General features: G+C 49.7%; 1 protein-coding gene across 1 annotated transcript in view; it reads right to left on the bottom strand.

The window, feature by feature from the left end:
• The window catches only part of oxct1a (3-oxoacid CoA transferase 1a), a 55,637-nt gene extending 30,683 nt beyond the window's left edge, over positions 1-24,954 (bottom strand). Inside the window, exons 1-9 of the mRNA XM_072592952.1 lie at positions 24,937-24,954; positions 24,710-24,818; positions 13,217-13,325; positions 12,402-12,492; positions 8,678-8,813; positions 7,340-7,489; positions 5,908-6,014; positions 4,443-4,503; positions 2,087-2,194 (exon numbers count right to left, since the gene is read on the bottom strand). Coding sequence (XP_072449053.1) covers positions 2,087-2,194; positions 4,443-4,503; positions 5,908-6,014; positions 7,340-7,489; positions 8,678-8,813; positions 12,402-12,492; positions 13,217-13,325; positions 24,710-24,778 — 831 coding nt within the window. The 5' untranslated portion in view covers positions 24,779-24,818; positions 24,937-24,954. The remainder of the gene's footprint in view (positions 1-2,086; positions 2,195-4,442; positions 4,504-5,907; positions 6,015-7,339; positions 7,490-8,677; positions 8,814-12,401; positions 12,493-13,216; positions 13,326-24,709; positions 24,819-24,936) is intronic.
• Positions 24,955-25,302: the final 348 nt, after the last annotated feature.

Genomic DNA, 25,302 nt, shown 5'->3' with positions numbered 1-25,302 from the left:
TCGAGAAGGTGGGGGTGAGCTGCCTTCTTTACCCACTGCAGTCCATGTGCTGTAGGGTGACCCACATTGCCCTGAGGGAGGGAATTCCAGGATTTCGAAGCTGGCCAGTCTGCCCATCAGTGCTTGGTGCAGAAGGAACTATTCACCTCATGGGAAGGATGGGGAGGCTTTGGTGAAGTTGCAGAAGAGGTTTACCAGGATATTACCAGGACTGGAGTGTATCAGCTAGAAGGAGAGGTTGGACAACCGTGGATTGTTTCCACTAGTATCAGAGGCTGATAGAATTGTATACACTTCTGAGAGGTATGGGTAGGGAGGTTAGTCAGAGACTTTTTCCCTGGGTGGACATGTCAAATACTACAGGCCATTGGTTTAAGGTGAGAGGGGGATAGTTTAAAGGAGATGTGCAAGACAAGTTGTTTGTAAAAAGGATAAACGCAGAGGGTGTTCAGTACCTGGAATAGACAGTCAGGGGAGGTGGTAGGAGCAGATACAATAGCAAAGTTTAAGAAGCATTTCGACAGATACAGGGACAGGCAGGGATTAAAGGCAAATCAGATCATGGGAGAGGCAGACGGGATTAGATTAGAATGGCATCAGAACAGCCTAGGCATGGTGGGCTGAAGGGCCTGTTCCTGTATTGCACTGTTCCGCGTTCTATAGCGTTATAGAAACACAGGGTCTTAGGGACAGGAGTAGGCCAATCAGCCCTTTGAGTGTGAGAACAGCCCCCCCCAGAGGGTGGTCCGACCTGCCTGTAAGGGTTGGCACAGGCAGAAACCCTCAGAACATTGAAGTAATTAGATGTGCATTTGTGATACCAAGGCATTGAAGGCTTTGGGCCAAGTGCTGGGAAATGGGATTAGAATAGTGGTGACAGGATGGGCCGAAGGGCCTGCTTCCATGCTGTATACCTCAATGACCCTATCAACAGACTCCACCAGGAAGATCCTGCTTCTCCTCCCATAACCCCCCACTTCACTGTCAATCAATTATCTCTCTAACACGGCCTTGAGTACATTCAAAAACCCAGAGTCCACTTCAGGAGAATTCCATAAAATCACAACCCTGAGAAGGGGCGGGGAAATATCCTTATTGGTGTCTTAAAAAGGGAAAGTTCTTATCTTTAAGCTATTGCTCCTTGGACTAGTGTCCAGCACAGGAGGACATATCCTCCCCTCATCAACCAAGACCCCTCACAATCTGGAACTAACAAACAGAATACTGGAGAAACTCAACAGGTCTGGCAGCATTTGTGTGGGGGGATGAACCTGAGTTAATGTTTCGGGTCCAGTGACCTTTCCTCAGAACTACGCTCTCTCTCTGTTGTCTCATTCTCAATCCTTTCACAAGCAGGAAAATCTTCACCCTCCCTCCTCTGCCCACCCATATGTTGCAAACCTCCATCAGATCCCCTCTCAGCCTCCTCTCTCCAAGGAGAACGGTCCCAACTCCTTCAATTGATCCTCACCGCTGAAGCTTCTCATTCCTGGAAATCACCCCCACACTCTCTCCGATACACTGACATCTTCCCTATAACGTGGCCCCCATAAGTATATACAATCCTTTAGCTGACAATAAAATCCAAATCAGTTTAATCTAGAGTTTGATGCTGTGTTCAGTCTTGGGGAAGGAAATCAGACATTCTCTCCTGCTATGTCCTGTGCAGGAGTGCAGTCAGAGCCAGGTGGTCGATTCAGAACAGTGCTCAGGAATCACAGAACATGAAGCAGACACAATGAGACAGAAGGAGGCCATTCGCCCCAATGGTTGTTGTACGTCACTCTCCCTGCCCACCACCTCCCTAGATAACCATCCACTCGATTCCTCTTCAAATAACCCTCTAATTCCGAACTACATCTAGCATACTGTTAGGAACACTGTTCCCACTGACGGCAGAGGGAACCCTCTGCTGGGGAGCTCAGGGACACTGCCCCCCCCCACCCCATTCCACCAACTCCTGGCTGGGGAAGCTCAGAGCAGGACCCCCCCCCACCCCAGTGAGGGATGGGCTCAGAGGCCTAGATGAGCTCTGTTTGCTGTCACTTGTGTCTCGTGCTGAGATGGGCCCAGTGGTGTTCCTCACCTCAATCCGTTTCTCATACTTGTCCCCCTTGATGATTCTCTGCACGTAGATACTGGGGATGTGGACATCTTCAGGGGGAAACGATCCAACGTCAACTATCTCCTCAACCTGGAAACACCACAAACAGACACAGTGTGTCAGCAACAACCCATCCTCTGCTCGCCCGCGATTCCGATTTCTCCAATCGATGATCCCGGTTGGATTCTCTCCCGGCCAGCTCAGAGACAAGCACTCCCCTGAATGAGATCACTGCTCTCAGCTGGGTCACTGACCGTAAACAGACAGGTCATTAGCTGATCCCAGCTCAAACACGCTGACACCGTCTCAGGTTTGACTGGGCTGCCTCAAGACCGTTCCAGGAACCAGGGGAAAGCACAGAGACCATCCACCTCAGTGACCCAGCAAGGCCAGAGACCCACCAGGCTAGAGTGGGACATTTACACCCAGCACAGAGACTCTTCGACAACTGCCCTCAGTACACTCTGGGCTCCATGTAGAGGGAGCTTTACTCCCTGCTGTCCCTGTCCTGGGAGTGTTTGATGGAGGACAGTGTAGAGAGAGCTTCACTCTGTATCTAACCCCGTGCTGTCCCTGTCATGGGAGTATTAGATGGAGGACAGTGTAGAGGGAGCTTTACTCTGCACCAACTAAACACTCAATACTGTGTTATTCCTGATGAAGGGCTTTTGCCCAAAACGTCGATTTCGCTGCTCGTTGGATGCTGCCTGAACTGCTGTGCTCTTCCAGCACCACTAATCCAGTACTGTGTTTGTAAGAGTAAAGCTCTCCTTACACTCTCCCCATAAACACTGCCAGCCTAGGGGTTGTGTACAGCATAGATGGAGCTTTACTATGTATCTAACCCTGTGCTGTCCCTGTCCTGGGAGTGTTTAATGGGGGGGGGGGGGGGGGGGGGGGGGAACAGTGTAGAAGGAGCTTTACTCTGTATCTAACCCCGTGCTGTCCCTGTCCTGGGAGTGTTTGATGGGGGAACAGTGTAGAGGCAGCCTTACTCTGTATCCAACCCCGTGCTGTTCCTGTCCTGGGAGTGTTTGATGGGGACAGTGTAGAGGGAGCTTTACTCTGTATCTAACCCCGTGCTGTCCCTGTCCTGAGAGTGTTTGATGGAGGACAGTGTAGAGGGGGCTTTACTCTGTATTTAATCCCATGCTGTCCCTGTTCTTTAAATCCCAAACGCATTCCCTCTTAAAGCAGGAACATTTTGATCATGGAGCCCGGCTTGGTGCCGAGTGTGGCCACTCTCGAAGGACAGCCAGACTGAATGGTTTGGTTGAGACAGATTCAGAGTCTCTCAGAGACCATGGGATTGAATATGAAACTAAATTAAACAAATGCATGAGATGTTCATTCTTCAAAGAGGATTCAGTCTCACTGACCTCTCCGCCCCCACCCCACTCCGGCCTATCACCCTCACCTTGACCTCCTTCCACCCATCGCATTCCCAATGCCCCTCCCCCAAGTCCCTCCTCCCTACCTTTTATCTTAGCCTGCTGGACACACTTTCCTCATTCCTGAAGAAGGGCTCATGCCCGAAACGTCGATTCTCCTGTTCCTTGGATGCTGCCTGACCTACTGCGCTTTTCCAGCAATACATTTTCAGCTCCCATTAATCAAAACAAACCAATCAAACTTCAAACAAACTCCCAGCTTTTCCTGTCCCACCTCCCTTATTGTATTTCAATCTCCCGGATCAGTTCAGACTGACCAAAGGGCTTTTACTGGTTGCTAGGTTACCTCCTCACTCCAGCAGCTAGTAAATGTGACGCTCCGTGAGGAAGGAGCAAGTTCTGACAGGCCCTGGCACTCGGAGAACACCAGCATCTCTCTGTCCATCTAGCTCCTGTACACCATCTCACGCTCGGTCACTCCCAGCATCCGCACACACCTCGGACAGCGCAAGGCAGCAGCTGAACACCACTTTCTCAAGGGCCTAATTACAGACGGACAATAACTGCTGACCCATGCCAGGGACACCCAGACTCTAACTAAAACTACATGGGAAATGAACTCACTGTGCTGCAGTGTTCAAAACCACTATTAGAGATAAACCTGGTTCCTCACCGCACTGCCCCCCCCCTCCCCACAGTGCCCCCCACATACTGTACATTCCTTTCCAAATATCTCTCTCAGACTTGAAACTACTTAAAGACTAGCCACCCACAGTCCTCTAGGGCAGAGAATTCCAAAGATTCCAAACTCTCTCCTGAAACAGTGGTCCCTCTATTTCTCGGAGTTGAGCCACTGTTCTCGATTCCCCTCAGCTTAGGGAGAAACCATCCTCTCAGCCTAGACATTCAAACCAAGACGTGCCTCCAGCCCAGGAGTACACACCTACCTCCACCACCGTCACTCTCGCAGCTTTACACATGGGCTGGTTAAAATTCCGCGCCGTCTTCCTGAAAGGGAACGTAGAGGGGTCAGGTGGAAAAGCTTCAACACAGAGCCAATGGGACAGGGGCAGACTGTCCCCTCCTGGGGTGTGGTGGGTAACACTATACACAGCTGCTCACAGAGGTCAGCACCATCAACGCAAATCGCTCCCCCCCCACTGCAGAGAGTGGGTTTCTGTATGTGGGAGCTCAGGGACACTGTATCCAGGGGAAACTACAGCATTCAGCAAGGTAAAAACAATGACTGCAGATACCGGAAACTAGATTCTGGATTAGAGTGGTGCTGGAAAAGCACAGCAGTTCAGGCAGCATCCGAGGAGCAGGAAAATCGACATTTCGGGCAAAAACCCTTCCTGATGAAGGGCCTTTGCCTGAAATGTCGATTTTCCTGCTCCTCGGATGCTGTCTGAACTGTTTTGTTTTTCCAGCACCACTCTAATCCAGAATACACCATTCATCCAGTCTTACCCCCAACCAGATAGGCCCAACCAACCACAGGAATTTCCAAACCCTCTCCTAATAGAACAGGACAGACGGCAGGGAAGTAACGTCACTGGATTAATCATCAAAATCCCAGGAGAGATGGATTCAAATCCCACTGGGCCACCCAGTGGGAATTTATACTCAACTGATCAATCTGGGAGTGAAAGCTAGTCTCAGTGATGGTGACCATGGCAACCATCACCAATTGTCATAGAAATCCCATCTGGGTCTTTAATGCACATTAGGGAGGAAGTTTTTTTTTTAAAAAATTATTCACAGGACCTGTATGTTACTCGACAGTATTTGTTATCCATCCCTCATTGCCCAGAGGACAGGTAACAGTCACCCACATTGCTGTGGGTCTGGAGTCACACATAGGCCAGACCAGGTAAGGAAGGAGGACAGACGTTAGGGATATGAGTGAACCAGACTGACTGTTCCTGAGAATCAGCAACAGTTTCATGGTCATCATTAGACTGTTAACTCCAGATTCCTGATTAAGTTCAAAATTCCACCATCTGCCATGGCAGGATTCGAACCCAGTCTGTAGAACACTACCAGCTTTCTGGATTAACAGCACTCAGCCACCACCTTCTGCCCATACACTGAACTCATCTGGTCTGGCCTCCATGTGACTCCAGACCCACAGCAATGTGCATGGCTCTTCACTGCCCTCTGGAATGGCCAAGTGAGACACTCACTTAGGGAGAGACCTGGCTGGTCCTGGCCCAACCAGCAACACTCACATCCTGATGAGTGAATAGGACGGACAGACAGACGGCAGACGACCTGCCAACACAACAATAAGGTCACCTCACAGTCACAATCTGTGATTTCTCTCCCGTGAACAACCTGGACTCGACCCCGATCCCAATCCTACTCCAGTCCAGACCCTGCGGTTGATCCAGCATCTGGAACACAACTTACCGGAACACAATGTTCCCCGCGCGATCAGCTTTCCATGCTTTAATGAGGGCAAAGTCCCCAGTGATCCCTCGCTCCAGAATGTAGTGTCGGCCATTGAACTCCCGCACCTGAGGGGAAAAACACAAAACAGGAGGGTGTCAGCCGCAATATCACCGTGAACACAGCGGGGGGGGGGGTGGGGGGGGGTGGGTGGGTTGAATGGAGAGGATCCAGAGGGCAGGGAGAGTAAGTGGTGGGAGGGAAAGAGTGGGGTAAGGTAGAGGGGCTGTGTAACCAATTTGATTGGCCTGATGTGATTAATTGGAGATTTAAACATCAGGACCAGGATCTACAGCAGTGATATGTAATCAACTACATAATACAGGTTTTAGCAATATTTGGAGCTTAAAAGAATGAGGGGATCTCAGAAATCCATAAAATTCTAGCAGGAGTAGACAGGGTTAATGCAGCAAGGATGTTCCCAATTACCAGGGAATCCAGTATTGGGCTCACACTCGATCGATATGGGGTGGGCCATTGTGGACTGAGATGGGGAGCCTGTGGGATTCTCTGCCACAGAAAGTGAGTTTTTCCAAGGACTTTGACGTACTTCCTGGGGCGAAAGGGTTCCAAGAACATGAGGAGTTGGCAGGAACAGGGAACATGAACTGGAAGATCAGTCAGGACCATTCAAAAAGGGAAGAATGGTCTCCTCTTGCTCCGAGCGTCCAATCCAGAGACTGCAGCACAGAGCCTGCACAGTGGGTGAGTGAGGAAAGACAACTCTATCATGGGAAGCTCACACACCTTCTCCTAATCTGAGAGGTCTCTGGCTGAGAAAAAACACGTGACCACTCAGATTGTTTGAAAATGCCAATGAAATCAGAATCACAGAAACCCTTCAGTGTGGAAGCAGGCTATTCGGCCCATTGAGTTCACACTGACCCTCCAAACAGCATCCCACCCAGACCCAGACCCACCCTATCCCTATAACTCAGAATTTCCCATGGCTCGCCCCCATAGCCTGGACATCCCTGAACACTAGGGGCAATTTAGCATGGCCAATCCACCCTGACCTGCACATCTTTGGACTGTGGGAGGAAACCGGAGCACCCGGAGGAAACCCACGCAGACACAGGGAGAATGTGCAAACTCCACACAGACATTAGCCAGAGGGTGGAATCAAACCCGGGTCCCTGGCACTGTGAGGCAACAATGCTAGTCACTGAGCCACCAGGTGCAGAATTCCTGATCCCACATGAAATTCCTACCTCACAATCCCAACTCATTCAGAAAACATCTCAATCAAATCAAACCGAGCACCCAACTGAGGACAGGAGGGAGAAAGGGACAGAGATGTTGTCACTATCAGCACCCAGAGACTGATCATCACAGTAAGAGGGCTCAGGGTGAGCTAGGAATTGGGCAGCAGATGGGAGATGCACACCATTACCTCTCTGGGCTCACTGGCGATGCTAATACTGCTGTCCTTGTTGTATTTTATTGGGGCCCCTCCTTCCTCAATCAGCGTCCCATAGGCAGTGGGGGTGAAAAACGCAGGGATCCCTGCACCCCCAGCTCGAATTCTTTCAGCCAAAGTTCCCTGGGAGAGAGAGAGAGGAAGAGAGAGAGAGGAAGAGAGAGAGAGAGAGAGAGAGAAAAAGAGACAGAGAGACAGACAGAGAGACAGACAGAGAGACAGAGAGAGAGACAGAGAGAGAGACAGAGAGAGAGACAGAGAGAGAGACAGAGAGAGAGACAGAGAGAGAGAGAGACAGAGACAGAGACAGAGACAGAGAGAGAGACAGAGATAGAGACAGAGACAGAGACAGAGACAGAGAGAGACAGGGAGAGAGAGAGAGAGACAGGGAGAGAGAGAGAGAGAGAGAGACACAGGGAGAGAGAGAGAAGCCAGGAGATTAATCAGTACCACCAGGTGTGAAGTGTGAATACAGATGTTCAGTCCCAAACCCAAAACTGTGCAGGGACTGCCACACAAACGGTGCCTCAGGAACAACCATGTCAGCTCATTTTCACATGGAAAATAAATCACACTCAAAATTATCAACATCAAATACTCCCAGGACAGACGCAGACAGATTCGAGACAGAGCTCACTCTATTCCTTTAAAGATAAAGCTTCCTCGACACACACCCACCACCCCCCTCCCCCCCGCTCCCCCACCCCAACTCCCCCCACTCCCCCAACCTACCCAAGAGGGACAGGGACAGCACAGGGTTAGATACAGAGTAAAGCTCTCTCTACACTGTTCCCATCAAACACTCCCAGGACAGGGACAGCACAGGGTTAGATACAGAGTAAAGCTCCCTCTACACTGTCCCCATCAAACTCTCCCAGGACAGGGACAGCACAGGGTTAGATACAGAGTAAAGCTCCCTCTACACTGTCCCCATCAAACACTCCCAGGACAGGGACAGCACAGGGTTAGATACAGAGTAAAGCTCCCTCTACACTGTCCCCATCAAACTCTCCCAGGACAGGGACAGCACAGGGTTAGATACAGAGTAAAGCTCCCTCTACACTGTCCCCAGCAAAGCTGCCTAATGCTGTACTGAGATTGGGTTCACTTCCTCGGAGTCTTGCCACTGGAGTGCAGACGGGGTTTCCTGGAAACAGGCAGGAGGTAAATCGATAGAATGCTGCCCTCTGCCAGGCCTGTCCCTAACGGTGGAAGTCGGAGTGGGGGACCAGTCAGTACCACTGATTATTGCCCAGTTCCCCATCTCCTCGCTGAGACCAGTGGAAATGTTGCTGCCACTCTGTTTCTTACCTGTGGGGTCAGCTCCACCTCCAACTCTCCAGATAGATACTGTCGTTCAAACTCCGCATTCTCACCCACATAAGATGCCACCATCCGTTTGATCTGCTTGGTATTGAGCAGGAGCCCCAGGCCAAAATTATCTACCCTGTAGAGAAAGCAGGAGTGAGAGCGAGAGAGAAACAAAACATGTCACTCACTGTTTCCAGAGTGCCAACAAACTGGGGCATTTAATGAAACTGCACACGTACTGACTACAGAATTAGGCCATTCAGCCCATCGAGTCTGCTCCACCATTCCATCATGGCTGATATAGATTAGATTAGATTAGATTACTTACAGTGTGGAAACAGGCCCTTCGGCCCAACAAGTCCACACCGCCCCGCCAAAGTGCAACCCACACCATACCCCTACGTTTACCCCTTACCTAACACTACGGGTAATTTAGCATGGCCAATTCACCTGACCTGCACATCTTTGTGATTGTGGGAGGAAACCGGAGCAGCCGGAGGAAACCCACACAGACACGGGGAGAATGTGCAAACTCCACACAGTCAGTCACCTGAGGCGGGAATTGAACCCGGGTCTCTGGCGCTGTGAGACAGCAGTGCTAACCACTGTGCCACCGTGCTGCCCACAACCACAATCTCTTGCCTTCTCCCTATAAGCTTTCATCCCTTTATTAATCAAAAACCTATTTATATTACAGCAAGTGGATTATCAGAGAAAGAATCGGGCCTCATATAGACCAAAAGGGCAATGTTTGCACGGAGCCAGTAGACATGGGGGAGGTCTTAAAAATACATATTTCTCATTTATACTCACACAGCAGAAAGGTATTGTAACTGGAGATATTTATTGGGATGGTGAGATTCTGGTTTAAAATTAATAAGGAGGCGGTATTAGATGTTTTAGTGCATACAAAATCGTAAAACCCCAGAGCCTGATGGGATGTATCCCAGGTTGCTATGGGAGGAGATTGCTGGGGCCCTAGCAGAAATATTCCATACCTTACTGACCACAGAAGCGTCAGATGACAGAAGGATACATAATGTGGTTTCTTTGTTCAAGGATAGGCCAGGTAATTACAGAGCAATTAGTCTGATATCAGTGGGAGGGAAATTATTGGAACAAAATTCTGAAGAAAGGTAGGGATAGGGATAGTCAGCAGGGGTTTGTTGGAGGGAGGTCCTGTCTGACTAATGTTATTGAGTTTTTTTGAAAAGGACGAATACAGAGAAACCTCGATTATCCAGCATTCGATTATCTGACAGTATTGCAAGGTTCTGATGCTTGGCTAACTATGTTATCCGGCATTCGATTACTGAGCGAAATACCACCGCCCCCCACCGCACCCCCCCCCCTCCCCCCCGCCCCCCAACCCATGACCTTCAGATAATTGAGGGTCTTCTGTGTATTGACGAGGATAGTGGACTTCAGTCAGAACCTTGGCAAGCTCCCACATGGAAGGCCGGTCCAAAATGGGTCCACGGCAAGTTGGCAAACTAGCTCCAGGAGTGGCTTCCAAACAGGAGGCACAGGGTGGTGGTGGAGGGCTGGCTTTGTAAAAGGAAGCCTGGGATCAGGAGTGTACCCCAGGGATCGATGCTGGGCCCCTCGCTGCTTGTTATTTACAGTAACGACTTGGATGTGAATGTAGACGGTTTAATTAGTGAGTTTGCAGCTGACATGAGAATTGGTGGGTGTTGTTGGTAGTGAGGGGGACAGTCTCAGGATACAGTCTGCTATTGGTCAGCTGGGAAATTGGGCAGAGCAACAGCAGATAAGATTTAATCCTGATCAGTACATATCGTGATGTGTCAGAGAAGGACATACACAATGTTTAAGTTCTTAGTGAGTACTGAGAAACAGAGACCTTGGCATACAAGTAGACAGGTGGTCAGCACAGGTAGACAGGGTGGTGAGACAGCATACGGGAAGCTTCATTAGCCACAGCATAGAATGCAGGAGCAAGGAAGTCTTGTTACAACTTTATAAAACATTTGTCGGGCCACAGATGGAATACTGCGTGCAGTTCTGGTCACCACACTGTCAAAGGAATGCACTGGAGATGGTGCAGAGGAGGTTCACCAGGATGTTGCCTGGGATAGAAAATCTCAGTTACGAAGAGTGACTGGAAAGGCAGGGTTAGTTTTCATTGGAACACAGGAGACTGAGGCAGGATCTGACTGAGGCATAGATAGCACAGATTGTGAGAATATCGTCCCCATGGCAGATATGTCAAAGACCAGAGGGCATTCTTCAAGGTAAGGAGTTAGTGTTGGGCCAAAGGGTCTGTTTCTACGTTATATGGCTCAGTGAGAGAACAAAATCCAGGAGTCAGGAATTCAGTTCCTGGCAAAGTCCCCTTCACCTAAACAGGACAGACAGACTGCCGACACAGGCGGAACATGGCACCCCATGCCCATATACACAGAGGATGGCGATGAAGGCCCTGGGGTCAAACAATTTAAAAGCAGGAGGAGAAGGCAATTTCATCCAGTGACCCCATTCAACAGGATCTTGGCCAATCTGATTCATCTCCAGTCTCACCCACCTTCCAGCATCGTTCACCACTCACTTGCGCATCACAAACAGACCAGTGACTCAACAGGCAAGAACTCACTGTGGCTACTGTAGGTATCTGCCAAACCTACAGCCTCCACCAATGTACCAGATGGACACCACCAGACAGGTACAACCCCCAACCCACCCCACCCCCCCCACACTGTCCTGACTGTGGGTCAGCCTACAGCACATGGACTCACCCCCACCTTCTCAAGGGCAACTAGGGACGGGCAATAACTGCTGGCCCAACCAGTGACACCCACGGCCCATAAACAAGGAACCAAACTCAATGACTTGATCGAAATTTATTGGAAGTTCCGTTCTCACCCACCAGCCAAATGACCCTGAAATAAACAGAAACGGTGTGTCACCATCAAGGGATTGCCCTCATCACTGTCCGTTTGAAAACACAGGAATATATTTCAAACTCATGGCTGCCCAGTAACACAGTCAAAAACCCCACAATCTACCCACCCTCTCCAGAAACTCCCTCTCCCAGATGTCTGGCTTGCTGTTGTCCTGATTAAGATAAGCCCCTTTCTGTGTGAGCACACGTAAAGCACTTGTGCCAGATTTATTGACGAGTAATTCAGTGCCAGGGTCAGAAAGTTTACCGACATCTCAGCTCCCTGCTAACATATAAAAAGTTTATGAGAGCCAATATCCACACATCAGATTAGAAAAAGGCTATTCACCTTACAGTTCCACCAATCACATTCCATGGTGAATGATTTACAACCGATTAAACTGCTGCTGACAGTAATCCCAGTACAATGACACACACTCATTCAAGGGCAACATTCAACCAGAACCAATATTCCTGAGAACTGCAGGGGAGACTAATTCAACACGTATCACTACATTTGGAACAGAGAAAAGCTCTCTCTACACTTCCCATCAAACACTCCCAGGACAGGGATAGCACGGGGTTAGATACAGAGTAAAGCTCCCTCTACACTGTCCCCATTAAACACTCTCAGGACTGGGACAGCACAGGGTTAGATACAGAGTAAAGCTTCCTTTACACTGTCCCCATTAAACACTCTCAGGACTGGGACAGCACAGGGTTAGATACAGAGTAAAGCTTCCTTTACACTGTCCCCATTAAGCACTCTCAGGACAGGGGGTGAGATACAGTGTAGAGATTTCCTTGGTTGGTCAGACTTACCCTGCGTTGTTACTGACCGCTGTGATGCCCTTGACTCCTGTCTTCAGTAAAGCATTGATCAGGTTCTCCGGGATGCCACATAATCCAAAACCTAACAACAGTGAAGCAGGAAGGGAAGACAGGGCAAGTGAGTATTCAACACAATGGTACACCAAGGTTTGAGAGGGGGCACCACCCTCACACAACACCCCATCCCCTCCCAGAGTTCGCAACATACAAGTTTAAAAAAAAACTTCTCCATTCTCGGATACAGCCCTCTGGTTGGGTTCAGGGTGAAACTGATTGATCATTCTTTTAAAAGTACCAAAGGAACTTCTCAAAATGTCATGTTTCCTGAACCATATGTGCTCAGGAATTCTGAACAATGTATGATTAGAGTATCATAGACTCCAGAACATCTTACACTTCATCTTCTCTTCTAGCAATAAGCCGTTCACTAAAGGACCTTCCAATCAAGTCATTTCTGCTGAGGAATACTTCCCCAGTTTCTGATGAGACCAGTGAAATGCTTTCTCTTGACTGGGTTTGAAGGAACAACGTCGAAGAATCCAGTTTCTTCATAAATACAATGAGGAGCTTATTTTCAAAAGAAAGCTTATTCGAGGTACACTAACATGCTTAACACACAGAGTTAGCAAGAAAACAGTACAACTGCTAAAAAATACAGTATGTGCATCGCGTACACAGAGCAGAGGAAAAGGGGGAGAAAAGGTCAGATTTCTCTGCAGTAATTAGCTTTCAGCTCACAAGAAGAGAGAACATCACAGACACCAGACACACACACACACACACACAAAAGAACTGCATCAACTCACCTCCAACCAGTAAGGTGGAATTATCAGGAATATCCTTCACTGCTGACACAGGGTCATCATAGAACTTGGTGTGCCTCTGCCCACTGGTGGAGAACAAACAGCTGCAGAACTGAACATTGGAAACAATTCACTTATCATTTGGTTCTTCTTCCTTAAGTGATCCTCAGCAACCAATAAACCTTTGCCCTCTCCCCATCTCCAAGCCCTCTCTTCATACTCCCTTACTTCAAGCCCCTCTCCCTCCAAGTCCCTCTCGTCCTGAGTCCTTCCCCCTCTCTCCTACCCCTCAGTCCATGCTCCAGGGTGGCTAATGAGTGACGGAGAGGGAGTATCAGAGAGTTGCTGTCAGACACTGGGAGGTTATCAGACCCTTTTGGTCTGAGGATGGTCCTGTGCACTACCACAGGCCTGCACTGAAGAGATTTCAGAGCATAAACAAAAATACACACTTAGGAGGGTGACATCAGGAGATAACTTTGAAAAACAATGACGTACAGAAAACACAGACTGGAAATGGAGAAAACACATTATATTTTACTCACAAACCATATCCTGGGGGTTACCATGAACTAGGAACTGATCTGGACTCACCACATAAAGAGCTGGTCAGAGGCTAGCATCTATGTATAAACGTCCTGTCACCTCCTGATCTCCCAAAGCCTGTCCAGCATCTACAAGGCACAGGTCAGGAGTGTGCTGGAACATTGCCCACTTGCCTGGATTGGGGCAACTCCAACAACACTCAAGAAGCTTGACACCATCCAGGACACAGCAGACTCACACACTGAAAATCAAAGTCCTGCCATTTCTAGAATCCTCAGAGAAGTTAAAGAGCTAATTGAAGGACACAAACTTCCCCAGGGAAACAGAGAGCACAGAGCACGTTCCTGTGCTTAACAAGAATGACTATTTATTACAAGTAGACTCCAGCTATTACGACAAGATGACATTCTCAACCCCCTTACAAACCCCACAACACACACCAAAAAAAAACATTTGTTCTGGGCTAAGGGAATGACTGGAAACTAAGTTTAATGGACCCTGTCCATACAGTTCATGAAGAATATCATTTTATTGTCAGGATGTATTACACCTCAGTGTCTCTTCCCCAGGTATCTCCACGCGATTGTGGGAAACACAGAGTGACTGGTTCACAAATTAGGAAGTCACTGATGAATTGGGAAGAGTAATAAACTGGTTTGGTTTAGGCTTTAGCTTTTTTTTAAACACTGCATGAAGTTTTAAGATTTCTGATCATATTGTTCACATTCACAAGCTGCTCAGCTATCTGGGAGCCAATCACAATTGTTGTCAGGCAGAATTCCTTTGTCACAAACAACTGGTTACAATTCCATAGACTAATCAGCCGCAGTTGCTGACTGAATCTCCCTTCCTCCCCAGCTCCTAGCTTTGTTTGCAGTAATCCCCTGTCCCACTGCTTGACTAGCAGCTGTGTAAACTGCACTTACAATGAGGGTCAGGGAATTTGTTTTTAAAAATGTCTCTTCCTTCTGAAGGACAAGGGCAGCAGATACATGGGAACACCACCCCCTGCAAGTTCCCCTCCAAGCCACTCACCATCCTGGCTTGGAAAATATCACTGTCACTGGGTCAGAATGCTGGACTTCCCTGCCTAAGGGCATTGTGGGTCTACCTACAGCACATAGAATCACTATAGTATGGAAGTAGGCCATTCAGCCCAATGAGACCACACTGAACCTCCAAAGAGCATCCCATCCAGACCCACATCCCCTACCCTATCCCTGTCACCCTGCACTTCCCCTGCCTAACTCACCTAGCTTGCACATCCCTGAACACTACGGGCAACTTAACATGGCCAATCCACTTAACCGACACATCTTTGGATCGTGGGAGGAAACCCACGCAGACATGGGGAGAAAGTGCAAACTCCACACAGACAGTTGCCTGAGGCTAGAATCGAACCAGAGTCCCTGGCGCTGTGAGGTAGCAATGCTAACCACTGAGCCTCCATACCACCCCAGGACTGCAGTTCATGCCCACCTTAGAGGGCAACTAAGGACATGCTAGCCTGTTAAATACCTGTTGCTTTCCAACAATGGAGCAGCATACTGGGGGAACACAAACAGGCAAACACAGTGCTACAGTCGGCCACTCTTGCCTGTTATTCAATAAGATCAAGACTGGTCTGATTTTAACCTGAACTCTACATTCCTGCATATCCCCCAATAATCTCCCATCCCCTTGGGTAACAACGAATCTATCTCCCTCTGCCTTAGAAATATTGAGCAATCCTGCATCACTGCCTTTTTCGGAAGGGAATTCCAAAGAATCTCAACTCCCAGAGAAATAAAGGTTACCTCATCTCTGTCATAAATGCCCCCTTCACCGGTGACGGGGATGGGGATGGGGATGGGGATGGGGATGGGGATGGGGACGGGGACGGGGGAGACAGGACTCTCCCTGTCTCACACCTGGGGGTAAGACGAAGGCCTGTCACTGTGTGGCACTTGCTGGGTAAACTTTGTGAAGTGAGTAGGACGTGTACAGAGTAGTGTGTCTGACGTGCTGCCAATAAACTCTCAGCAATGGGTCTGTGCCTCAGTCAGGAGTCTCTCAGGATCTGCTGCCAACAGGACGAGGTGAATGGGTTTGTCCATTGTTTCAATGTCCTGTATGACCCAGAATGAGGGTTTTACGGACACATCAACTGCAGTGTCAAACTCAGTGGGGCACACTGAGCTCGAGGGGCACACGCTCCCCCAGTCACCCCCACCTCCCCCCTCACCCCCACCTCCCCCCCATCTCCCCCACCTCCCCCTCGTCTCCCCCACCCGTCTCCCCCACCCCTGTCCCCCGTCGCCCCTACCTCCCCCCCCGTCTCCCCCACCTTCCCCCACCTCCCCCACCTCCGTTCCCCGTCTCCCCCACCTCCGTTCCCCGTCTCCCCCACCTTCCCCCCCCGTCTCCCCCCCCACCTTCCCCCCCCCTGTCTCCCCCACCTCCCCCCATCGCTGCCATGCCTCCTCCCCTCCCCCACACCTCCCCCCTGACACCCCCACCTGCCCTCCTCCCCTCGTCGCCCCCACCTCCCACCCCTCCCCCCGTTGCCCCCACCTCCCCCAGCTCTTAAGGATAGTGGAATCAAGGGTTCTGGGGATAAGGCAGGAACAGGATACTGATTGAGGATGATCAGCCATGATCATAATGAATGGTGGTGCTGGCTCAAAGGGCAGAATGGCCTACTCCTGCACCTATTGTCTCCCGTTACCCCCACCTCCTCCCCTCCCCCCATCACCCCCACCTCCTCCCCTCCCCCAGTCACCCCCACCTCCCCCCCTCCCCCGTTACCCCCACCTCCTCCCCTCCCCCAGTCACCCCCATCTCCTCCCCTCCCCCGTTACCCCCACCTCCTCCCCTCCCCCAGCTCCCCACATGTCCCCACCTCCTCCCCTCCCCCGTTACCCCCACCTCCTCCCCTCCCCCAGCTCCCCACATGCCCCCACCTCCTCCCCTCCCCCAGTCACCCCCACCTCCCCCCCTCCCCACGTGTCCCCACCTCCTCCCCTCCCCCCGTCACCCCCACCTCCTCCCCTCCCCCCGTCACCCCCATCTCCTCCCCTCCCCCGTCACCCCCACCTCCTCCCCTCCCCCGTCACCCCCATCTCCCCCCCTCACCCAGCTCTCCACATGCCCCCACCTCCTCCCCTCCCCCAGCTCCCCACATGCCCCCACCTCCTCCCCTCCCCCAGTCACCCCCACCTCCTCCCCTCCCCCGTCACCCCCACCTCCTCCCCTCACCCAGCTCTCCACATGCCCCCACCTCCTCCCCTCCCCCCGTCACCCCCACCTCCTCCCCTCCCCCAGCTCCCCACATGCCCCCACCTCCTCCCCTCCCCCAGTCACCCCCACCTCCCCCCCTCCCCACGTGTCCCCACCTCCTCCCCTCCCCCCATCACCCCCACCTCCTCCCCTCACCCAGCTCTCCACATGCCCCCACCTCCTCCCCTCCCCCCATCACCCCCACCTCCTCCCCTCCCCCAGCTCCCCACATGCCCCCACCTCCTCCCCTCCCCCAGTCACCCCCACCTCCCCCCCTCCCCACGTGTCCCCACCTCCTCCCCTCCCCCCATCACCCCCACCTCCTCCCCTCACCCAGCTCTCCACATGCCCCCACCTCCTCCCCTCCCCCCATCACCCCCACCTCCTCCCCTCCCCCAGCTCCCCACATGCCCCCACCTCCTCCCCTCCCCCAGTCACCCCCACCTCCCCCCCCTCCCCCCCCTCCCCACGTGTCCCCACCTCCTCCCCTTCCCCCATCACCCCCACCTCCTCCCCTCCCCCAGTCACCCCCACCTCCCCCCCCTCCCCACGTGTCCCCACCTCCTCCCCTTCCCCCATCACCCCCACCTCCTCCCCTCCCCCGTCACCCCCATCTCCTCCCCTCCCCCGTTACCCCCACCTCCTCCCCTCCCCCGTTACCCCCACCTCCTCCCCTCCCCCAGCTCCAGACTGATCACAATTAGAGGAAATATAGAACAAACTGAACAGTGAGTCAATCCTCTCCAATTAACTGTGCTCATGCAAGATTAATATCACAGCACACAGCAGAAATTACCAGCGATTGATGGGACAGTGTAGAGGAAGCTTTAACTCTGTGTCTAACCTATACTGTCCCTGTCCTTGGCAGTGTTTGATGGGGGACAGTGTAGAGGGAGCTTTATTCTGTATCTAATTTACATCACATATCCACCATGACATTATGGGAAGTTATGGAGGAAATTGTAGGGCCCCTAGCAGAGGAACTTGTTTCATCGCCAGCCATGGGTGTGGTGTTGGAAGACTGTACGGTGGCTCATGTGGTGCCATTATTTAAGAAGGGCTGCAAGGAAAGCCAGGGAACTATACAGCAGTGAGTCTAATGCCTGTAGTGGGGAGGCTATTGGGGGGACAGGATCTACATGCATTTGGAGAGATGACCACTGATTAGGTATAGCCAACATTGCTTTGTATGTGGGAAATCGTGACTCATTAACTTGATTGAGTTTTTTTTGAAAAGGTTACCAAGAAGATAGAGGAGAGCAGAGCAGTGAGTGTTGTGTTCATGAACTTCAGAAAGGCCTTCGACAAGGTTCCACGTGGTAGACTGGTTAGTAAGGTTCGATCACATGGGATCCAGGGAGAGCTAGCCAACTGGAGACAACGTTGGCTTAAATGGAGGAAGCAGAGGGCTGTTGTTCAGACTGGAGGCATGTGACCAGTGGTGCTGAGTCCACTGTTATTGGTCATTTATAGAAACAAACAATTTTGATGTGAATATACAGTTAGTACTTTTGAGGATGACACCAAAATTGCTGGTGTAGTGGGCAGTGGAGAAGATTATCTAACAATACAACAGGATGTTGATCAGCTGGACCACTGGGCTGAGGAGTGGCAGATGGAGTTTAACTCAGATAAATGCAAGGAGTTGTATTTTGGTAAGGCAAACTAGAGCCGGACTTACACAGTTAATGCTAGGGAGCCTAATCAAACAGAAAGACCGAATGGTGCAGCTACACAGTTCCTCGAAAGCTGTGTTCCAGGTAGACAGGGTGGTGATGACTACATTTGACACACTTGCCTTCATCGGTCAGCGCACTGAGCACAGGAGTTGGGACATCATGTTCAACAAGAGTTGAAAAGTGTGGCGCTGGAAAAGCACAACAGGTCATGCAGCATCTGAGGAGCAGGAGAGTCGATGTTTTGGGCATAAGCCCTTCATCAGGTATAGACAAGGTGAACAGCATCACATTCCTGATGATAGGCTTATGCTTGAAACGTCGATTCTCCTGCTCCTCGGATGCTGCCTGACCTGCTGTGTTTTTCCAGCAACACACTCTTGATTCAGATCTCCAGCACCTGCAGTCCTCACTTTCTCCGAACAGCTGTATAAGACATTGATATGGCCACATTTGGAGTACAGTTACAATTCTGGTTGCCCTGCTAATAGGAAGGATGTTAGCAAACTGGATAGGCCAGCAATCTCTCCCTCAGTGTCAGCAAAATGAACGAGCTGATCATCGACTTCAGGAAGCAGAGTGGAGGACACGCCCCTGTCTGTATCAGTGGGGCAATGGTCGAGGTGATCGAGAGCTTCCAGTTCCTAGGAGGAAATATCGCCAACAATCTGTCCTGCTACATCCACTTCGATGCTACAGTCAAGAAAGCACACCAACACCTCTACTTTCTCAAAAGGCTGAGGACATTTGGCATGTTCGCAATGACCCTGACCAATTATTATAGACACACCTTAGAAAACATCCTATCAAGACTCATCACAGCTTGGTACGGTGACTGCTCTGCCCAAAAAGCACAAGAAATTACAGAGAGTTGTGAACACAGCCCAGTCCAACTCTTAAACCAGCCTTCCTTCCATTGACTCCATCTACATTTCCCACTGCCTTGGGAAAGTAGCCAACTTAATCAAAGATCCCTCTCCCACCCTCGTGATTCTGTCTCCCACTAGATTCCATCGAGCAGAAGATACAATAGTTTGAAAACACATGTAAACAGATTGAAGAACAGCATCTTATTTGCTGTTATCAGACTTCTGAACAGACCTCTTATATTAGAGTTGATCTTTCTCTGCATCTTCTCTGTAGCTGTTACACTGTATTCTGCGTTGTGTACTATTGCTCTGATGTACTAATGTAAGGGATGATTTGCCCAGATAGCACGCAAAACAAAATTTTACTGTATCCCGTTAAACGTGACAATCATACATCAAATTAAAAAGCGTGCAAAAAGGATTGAAAAGGATGTTACCGAGATTGGAGGGTTTGAGCAATACAGAGAAGTTGAATAGGCTGGGACATTTTTTCTTGGAGTATTAGGGGCTGAGGGGTGACCTTATCGAGGTCTATAAACACATAAGGGGCATAGAGAAGGTGAATAGCGAAGCCATTTTTCTTTGGGTAGGGGAGTCCAAAATTAAACAGCATAGATTTAAGGTGAGAGAGGAAAGATTTAAAAGGGACCCAAGGAGCAAGGTTTTCACCCAGAGGGTGGTGCGTGTATGGAATGAGCTGCCAGAGGAAGTGGTGGAGGCTGGTACAATTACACCATTTAAAAGGTATCTGGATGGGTATATGAATAGGAAGGGCTTGGAGGGATGTAGGCCAAACGCAGGCCAATGGGACTAGGTCAGTTTCGGAAGCCTGGCTGCCGTGGATGATTTGAGCCAAAGGGCCTGTTTCTGTGCTGGATGACTCTAACCCTCTGAGTACCTATCCTAGGGGTTTGATGAGATCAGCACAGAGGACGCATTACTTTGTAATGAAAAAGAGTAGAGAGAGCTTTACTCTCTATCTAACCCCGTGGTGTCCCTGTCCTGGCAGTTTTTCTTTATCAAACCTCATGCTGTCCCTGTCATTGGGATAATAGGGACAGAGTCTATGCAGGTTGAAAGAACAGAAGCAGCTTTAGTCTGTATCTAACCCGGTGCTGCCCCTGTCCTGGGAGTGTTTGATGGGGGGACAGTGTAGAGGGAGCTTTACTCTGTATCTAACCCTGTGCTGTCCCTTTGCTGGGAGTCATAGAGATGTACAGCATGGAAACAGACCCTTCGGTCCAACCCGTCCATGCCGACCAGATATCCCAACCCAATCTAGTCCCACCTGCCAGCACCCGGCCCATATCCCTCCAAACCCTTCCAATTCATATACCCATCCAAATGCCTCTTAAATGTTGCAATTGTACCAGCCTCCACCACTTCCTCTGGCAGCTCATTCCATACACGTACCACCCTCTGTGTGAAAAAGTTGCCCCTTAGGTCTCTTTTATATCTTCCTCCTCTCACCCTAAACCTATGCCCTCTCGTTCTGGACTCCCTGACCCCAGGGAAGACTTTGTCTACTTACCATATCCTCATAATTTTGTAAACCTCTATAAGGTCACCCCTCAGCCTCCAACGCTCCAGGGAAAACAGCCCCAGCCGTTTCAGCCTCTCCCTATAGCTCAAATCCGCCAACCCTGGCAAACCCCGTGCAGTCCCTTTGCTGGGAGTGTTTGATGTGGACGATGTTGAAGGAGCTTTAGAACATAGAACATAGAAAAATACAGCGCAGTACAGGCCCTTCGGCCCTCGATGTTGCGCCGACCGAAGCCTACCTAATCTACACTAGCCCAATAACCTCCATATGCTTATCCAATGCCCGTTTAAATGACCATAAAGAGGGAGAGTCCACCACTGCTACTGGCAGGGCATTCCATGAACTCACAACCCACTAAGTAAAAAATCTACCCCGAACATCTGTCCTATACCTACCACCCCTTAATTTAAAGCTGTGTCCCCTGGTAACAGCTGACTTCATTAGCAGAAAAAGGTTCTCACTGTAAACCCTATCTAAACCCCTAATCATCTTTACTTACAGATTAAATAATAGAGTAGAGAAAGTTGTCCACAGAGTTCTAATAAAGTATATTCTTGATATGACAGATGTGTTGACCTCCGTTCCATCCTGTCCTCTCCTCCACCTGAACATCTGGAATCCTGCAGGAGGTGGTGCACATGGGCATGGATATAGAACAGGGTAGGGAGAGGGGCAGGGGGAGACTGGGAGTATCCTGTTACTCACTGGGCTGATTAAAGACAACCTGCTTAGTAAGGATACCACCCGCTACTCCCCAAATTCAGGGGAAACACAAGAATCCCAAATTTTAAATCATCAGAACCTTTCAAATTTGGCTTTGTCCTGGTGAGAGACATCTCTCTGGTTCCCCAGCCTGTAAAGACAGCTGTAGAATCCTCTTCAAACCGATCAAAAGGTAGGGCTTCAATTTCACAGAAGGTGGCACTCAGAGAAGGCTGTCGAGAGTTTGCAATGAAGTATTCTCTTGGTTTGGTTTCACCAGAACACAGTGCAAGTCTCTGTTTACATTGTACAGAGTCTCTTTTTAAACACAGTGAGGAGGTAGGGCAGAGACTGCACTCAGAGTGATGCTTGGATAGGGAACAGCCTGCCATTCGATTGGTTCCTCACGTCTTCAAGGTGAGAAATGTCAGAAATGTAATCAAGAGAGCACATGTCGATGTTTAAGGCAGGAGCTGAGCATGTGACTGCACTGCTGATAAAACCTGTTTTTTTTTCAAAACAGATTCACAGCTCTGTTTAGGAATAGTCATCATCACTGGAGACAAGTATTAACCTTCAATAACTGGCAGAGGTCAGAGAGACCAGGAGGCAAACGAGGGAGGAGAACAAAACTTACAGCTCTGAAGACAGACCATCAGTGTGTTGTAATCTGAAATACAGGCATGACTATCACACAAACACAATCAGCTGTGTGACACAAGCCCTTTACATTAACCTATTGTTCTCATCAACCTGTTCAGAAATGTTATTACGGAGCATACTGGGCCTCCCAGCCAGGGTTAGGGACCCTGTTACTCAATGGCTTTCAGATGTTCCTTGAGAGAGTGTTGACCAAGATAAAAGGGGGCCTCTCTCTTTGACACCACAGTGATGGAAAGCTCTGCTTACTGCCTCAGCACCCCCCCCACACCCCCCCCACTGTCTGAAGACAGTGTTAGCTTTGAGCTCAGGTACACAACAAGGAGCAGGGTTCAAACTGGTGACTCCCTTATTCAAGGGGATCAATAACAGCAGACCACTGTGAAGTATTCTGGGTAATCCAAGATGGAGGACAGGAAACATTTCTGGCTGTAACAGCTGCTCCTTTTTTGAGGTATTTTAAGTGTTGAAGGTGATTTCCTCGAATTCCAGGAGGAGCAATTACTGTTTCATATGCTGTTTCATTGTTTTGGAACTTTGGGAAAAAAAAAGTCAAAACAAGAGCACCTTTAAAAGGGAGAATAACAGACACAGGCAGCACATGGTCAGGTCAGTGCAAGAGAGAGAGAGACAGACAGACAGACCGACCCACACTGCTAACTGACACAGCAGTGAACCTGTGCAGTTACTGCCTTTGCCGTTAAATTCATGTATTGCTGGACATTGGAGTGCATCTAGGAAAACTTAAACACTGATCTTGGAAGAACCTGTTTAGGAGAGGTTCCAGCACAGAAACAGATAAATTGAATAGTTTTAAGTGTGGCCTTGCAGTAAGTCTGCAGTAGTGAATAGAGTGGGTTCTTTCTTGATTATATCCTGTATTGAGATATGCCTCTTGATTAAACTAAAGAGACACCTAAGGGGCAACGTTTTCATACAGAGGGTGGTGCATATACGGAATGAACTGCCAGAGGAAGTGATGGAGGTTGCTACAATTACAACATTTAAAAGGCACCTGGATGGGTATATGGATAGGAAGGGTTTGGAGGGATATGGGCCGGGTGCTGGCAGGTGGGACTAGATTGGGTTGGGATATCTGGTCGGCATGGACGGGTTGGACCGAAGGGTCTGTTTGCTTGCTGTACATCTCTATGAGTCTATAAAGGAAGTTGGATTACAGCAAAAAAGGGGGGAAAAAAAACAAAAATTAAAAATAAAAAACATAAAAAAGAAAGTGAAACTGAAACTAAACCAAAGGAACTGAAATTCCATGTTATCTAAAGCCATGGAAACCAGACATCAAGAAGCTCACTTCTTCTATAATGGGGGGTGGGGGGTTAAAAGAAAGAGGGATGTTGATTTACCCCCCCTCCTCATCAAACCAGACAATCCTATCCAATCACAGGATCCCCGTGCTAACAACCTCTAACACTCAGTACAAACATAACCTTGATAAAGGACGATATCACTCAGCTCCTCAACAACTTCATAACAATACCAACTTGGACTCAGCGTGAAAGAATGATGAACGAAGAGAGTTTATATTTTCAAATTAATCTATATTTCCACCAGGTTATTTCAGTTCAGTTCAATCTAAACCAAACCTCAACAGTCCCCAAAGTGGAATATACAATTCTACCCACCCCCACCCCACCAAAACTGTCTTTTTACAACTCAATACTGCAACCTAAGCTCAGTATTTCCCCACAGAACAGGTCTGGAAACCTCTCAGTTGCTCTGACAGCTGGAGTGCACATGAGAAACAGACATAATGTTTCAGATCGATAAAGGTCACGGACCTCTACAGGATTCCCTCTCCAAACGTGATTTACTGTGTTTTGATCCCAGGAACACAAAGTGTGTGTGAAAACTCCCCCCACAAACAGTGCAGAAACCCAACCCGGCCAAACCACAAACACACACTGTGTTGTGGGCCCAGCAGAAATAACCTTTTCCAAACTGCCTTGGCTGGAAGTCTCAGCAAGGGGGGTCTTTAAAAAGCAGGCAGGGACCCACCTAATCGGGCATCCTCTCATCCTCAGCCTGTCTTTTTGCAGCTTTGCTCACAAATGTTTTTATACTTTAAAAAAAAGTAAAGAAAAGACACCAAGAAAAGCACTGACTGTAGAGAAGGGGGTGTGTGACCTTGCCCTGAACAAGGGGCTCAGTGCCCAGTCTTGGAGGTGCCCATGTACTGGGCTAGCAGCAGGCAGAGCAGGCTCCCTGTACTGTGTGCTCTCACCTGGTTCCAGGTCCCTGCAGGTAACCCTCTCCGAGACACACGCAGCACCATGGTGCAGTAAGCCGCCATAGTTCCAGCTCAGCAGCGAAGGTTGGAAAGCTCCAGCAGTCTGCAACAGACACACACACACACAGAGAGAGAGAGAGAGACTGTCTATAAAAAGCAACTCGCAAAGGCTGCCAAAAAAAAATTGAAACCACAGCTTCTTAAAGCTCAGGAAACAGAACCTGCAAAGCGTGCACAGCAACTTCCTGCAAACTTGCACCGAATGCCATCTACTGTGTTTATATAATACCCACCCGCCCCCCCCCCCGCAACCCCGAACCCGGCGGGATGGGGCTGAAACTACAGCAAGGCAGCATTTCACGGTGCGCACCCTTAAACTGTCAATCAAACCGCAGAGCAACCAAGCCTCAATATGAACGGGGAAGGAGGAAAATTAACACTGTGACTGCCTGTGTGTGTGTGAGAGAGAGAGACTGTATCTGCCTGTGTATGTGTGAGAGAGAGACTGTATCTGCCTGTGCATGTGTGAGAGAGAGAGAGACTGTATCTGCTTGTGTGTGTGAGAGAGAGAGACTGTATCTGCTTGT

This window comes from Chiloscyllium punctatum, chromosome 2 (assembly GCF_047496795.1).
Source record: "Chiloscyllium punctatum isolate Juve2018m chromosome 2, sChiPun1.3, whole genome shotgun sequence".
Classification (NCBI taxonomy): Eukaryota; Metazoa; Chordata; class Chondrichthyes; order Orectolobiformes; family Hemiscylliidae; genus Chiloscyllium; species Chiloscyllium punctatum.
Note: the sequence above shows the minus strand (reverse complement) of the source record. Positions and strands in the feature narration are given on the sequence as shown.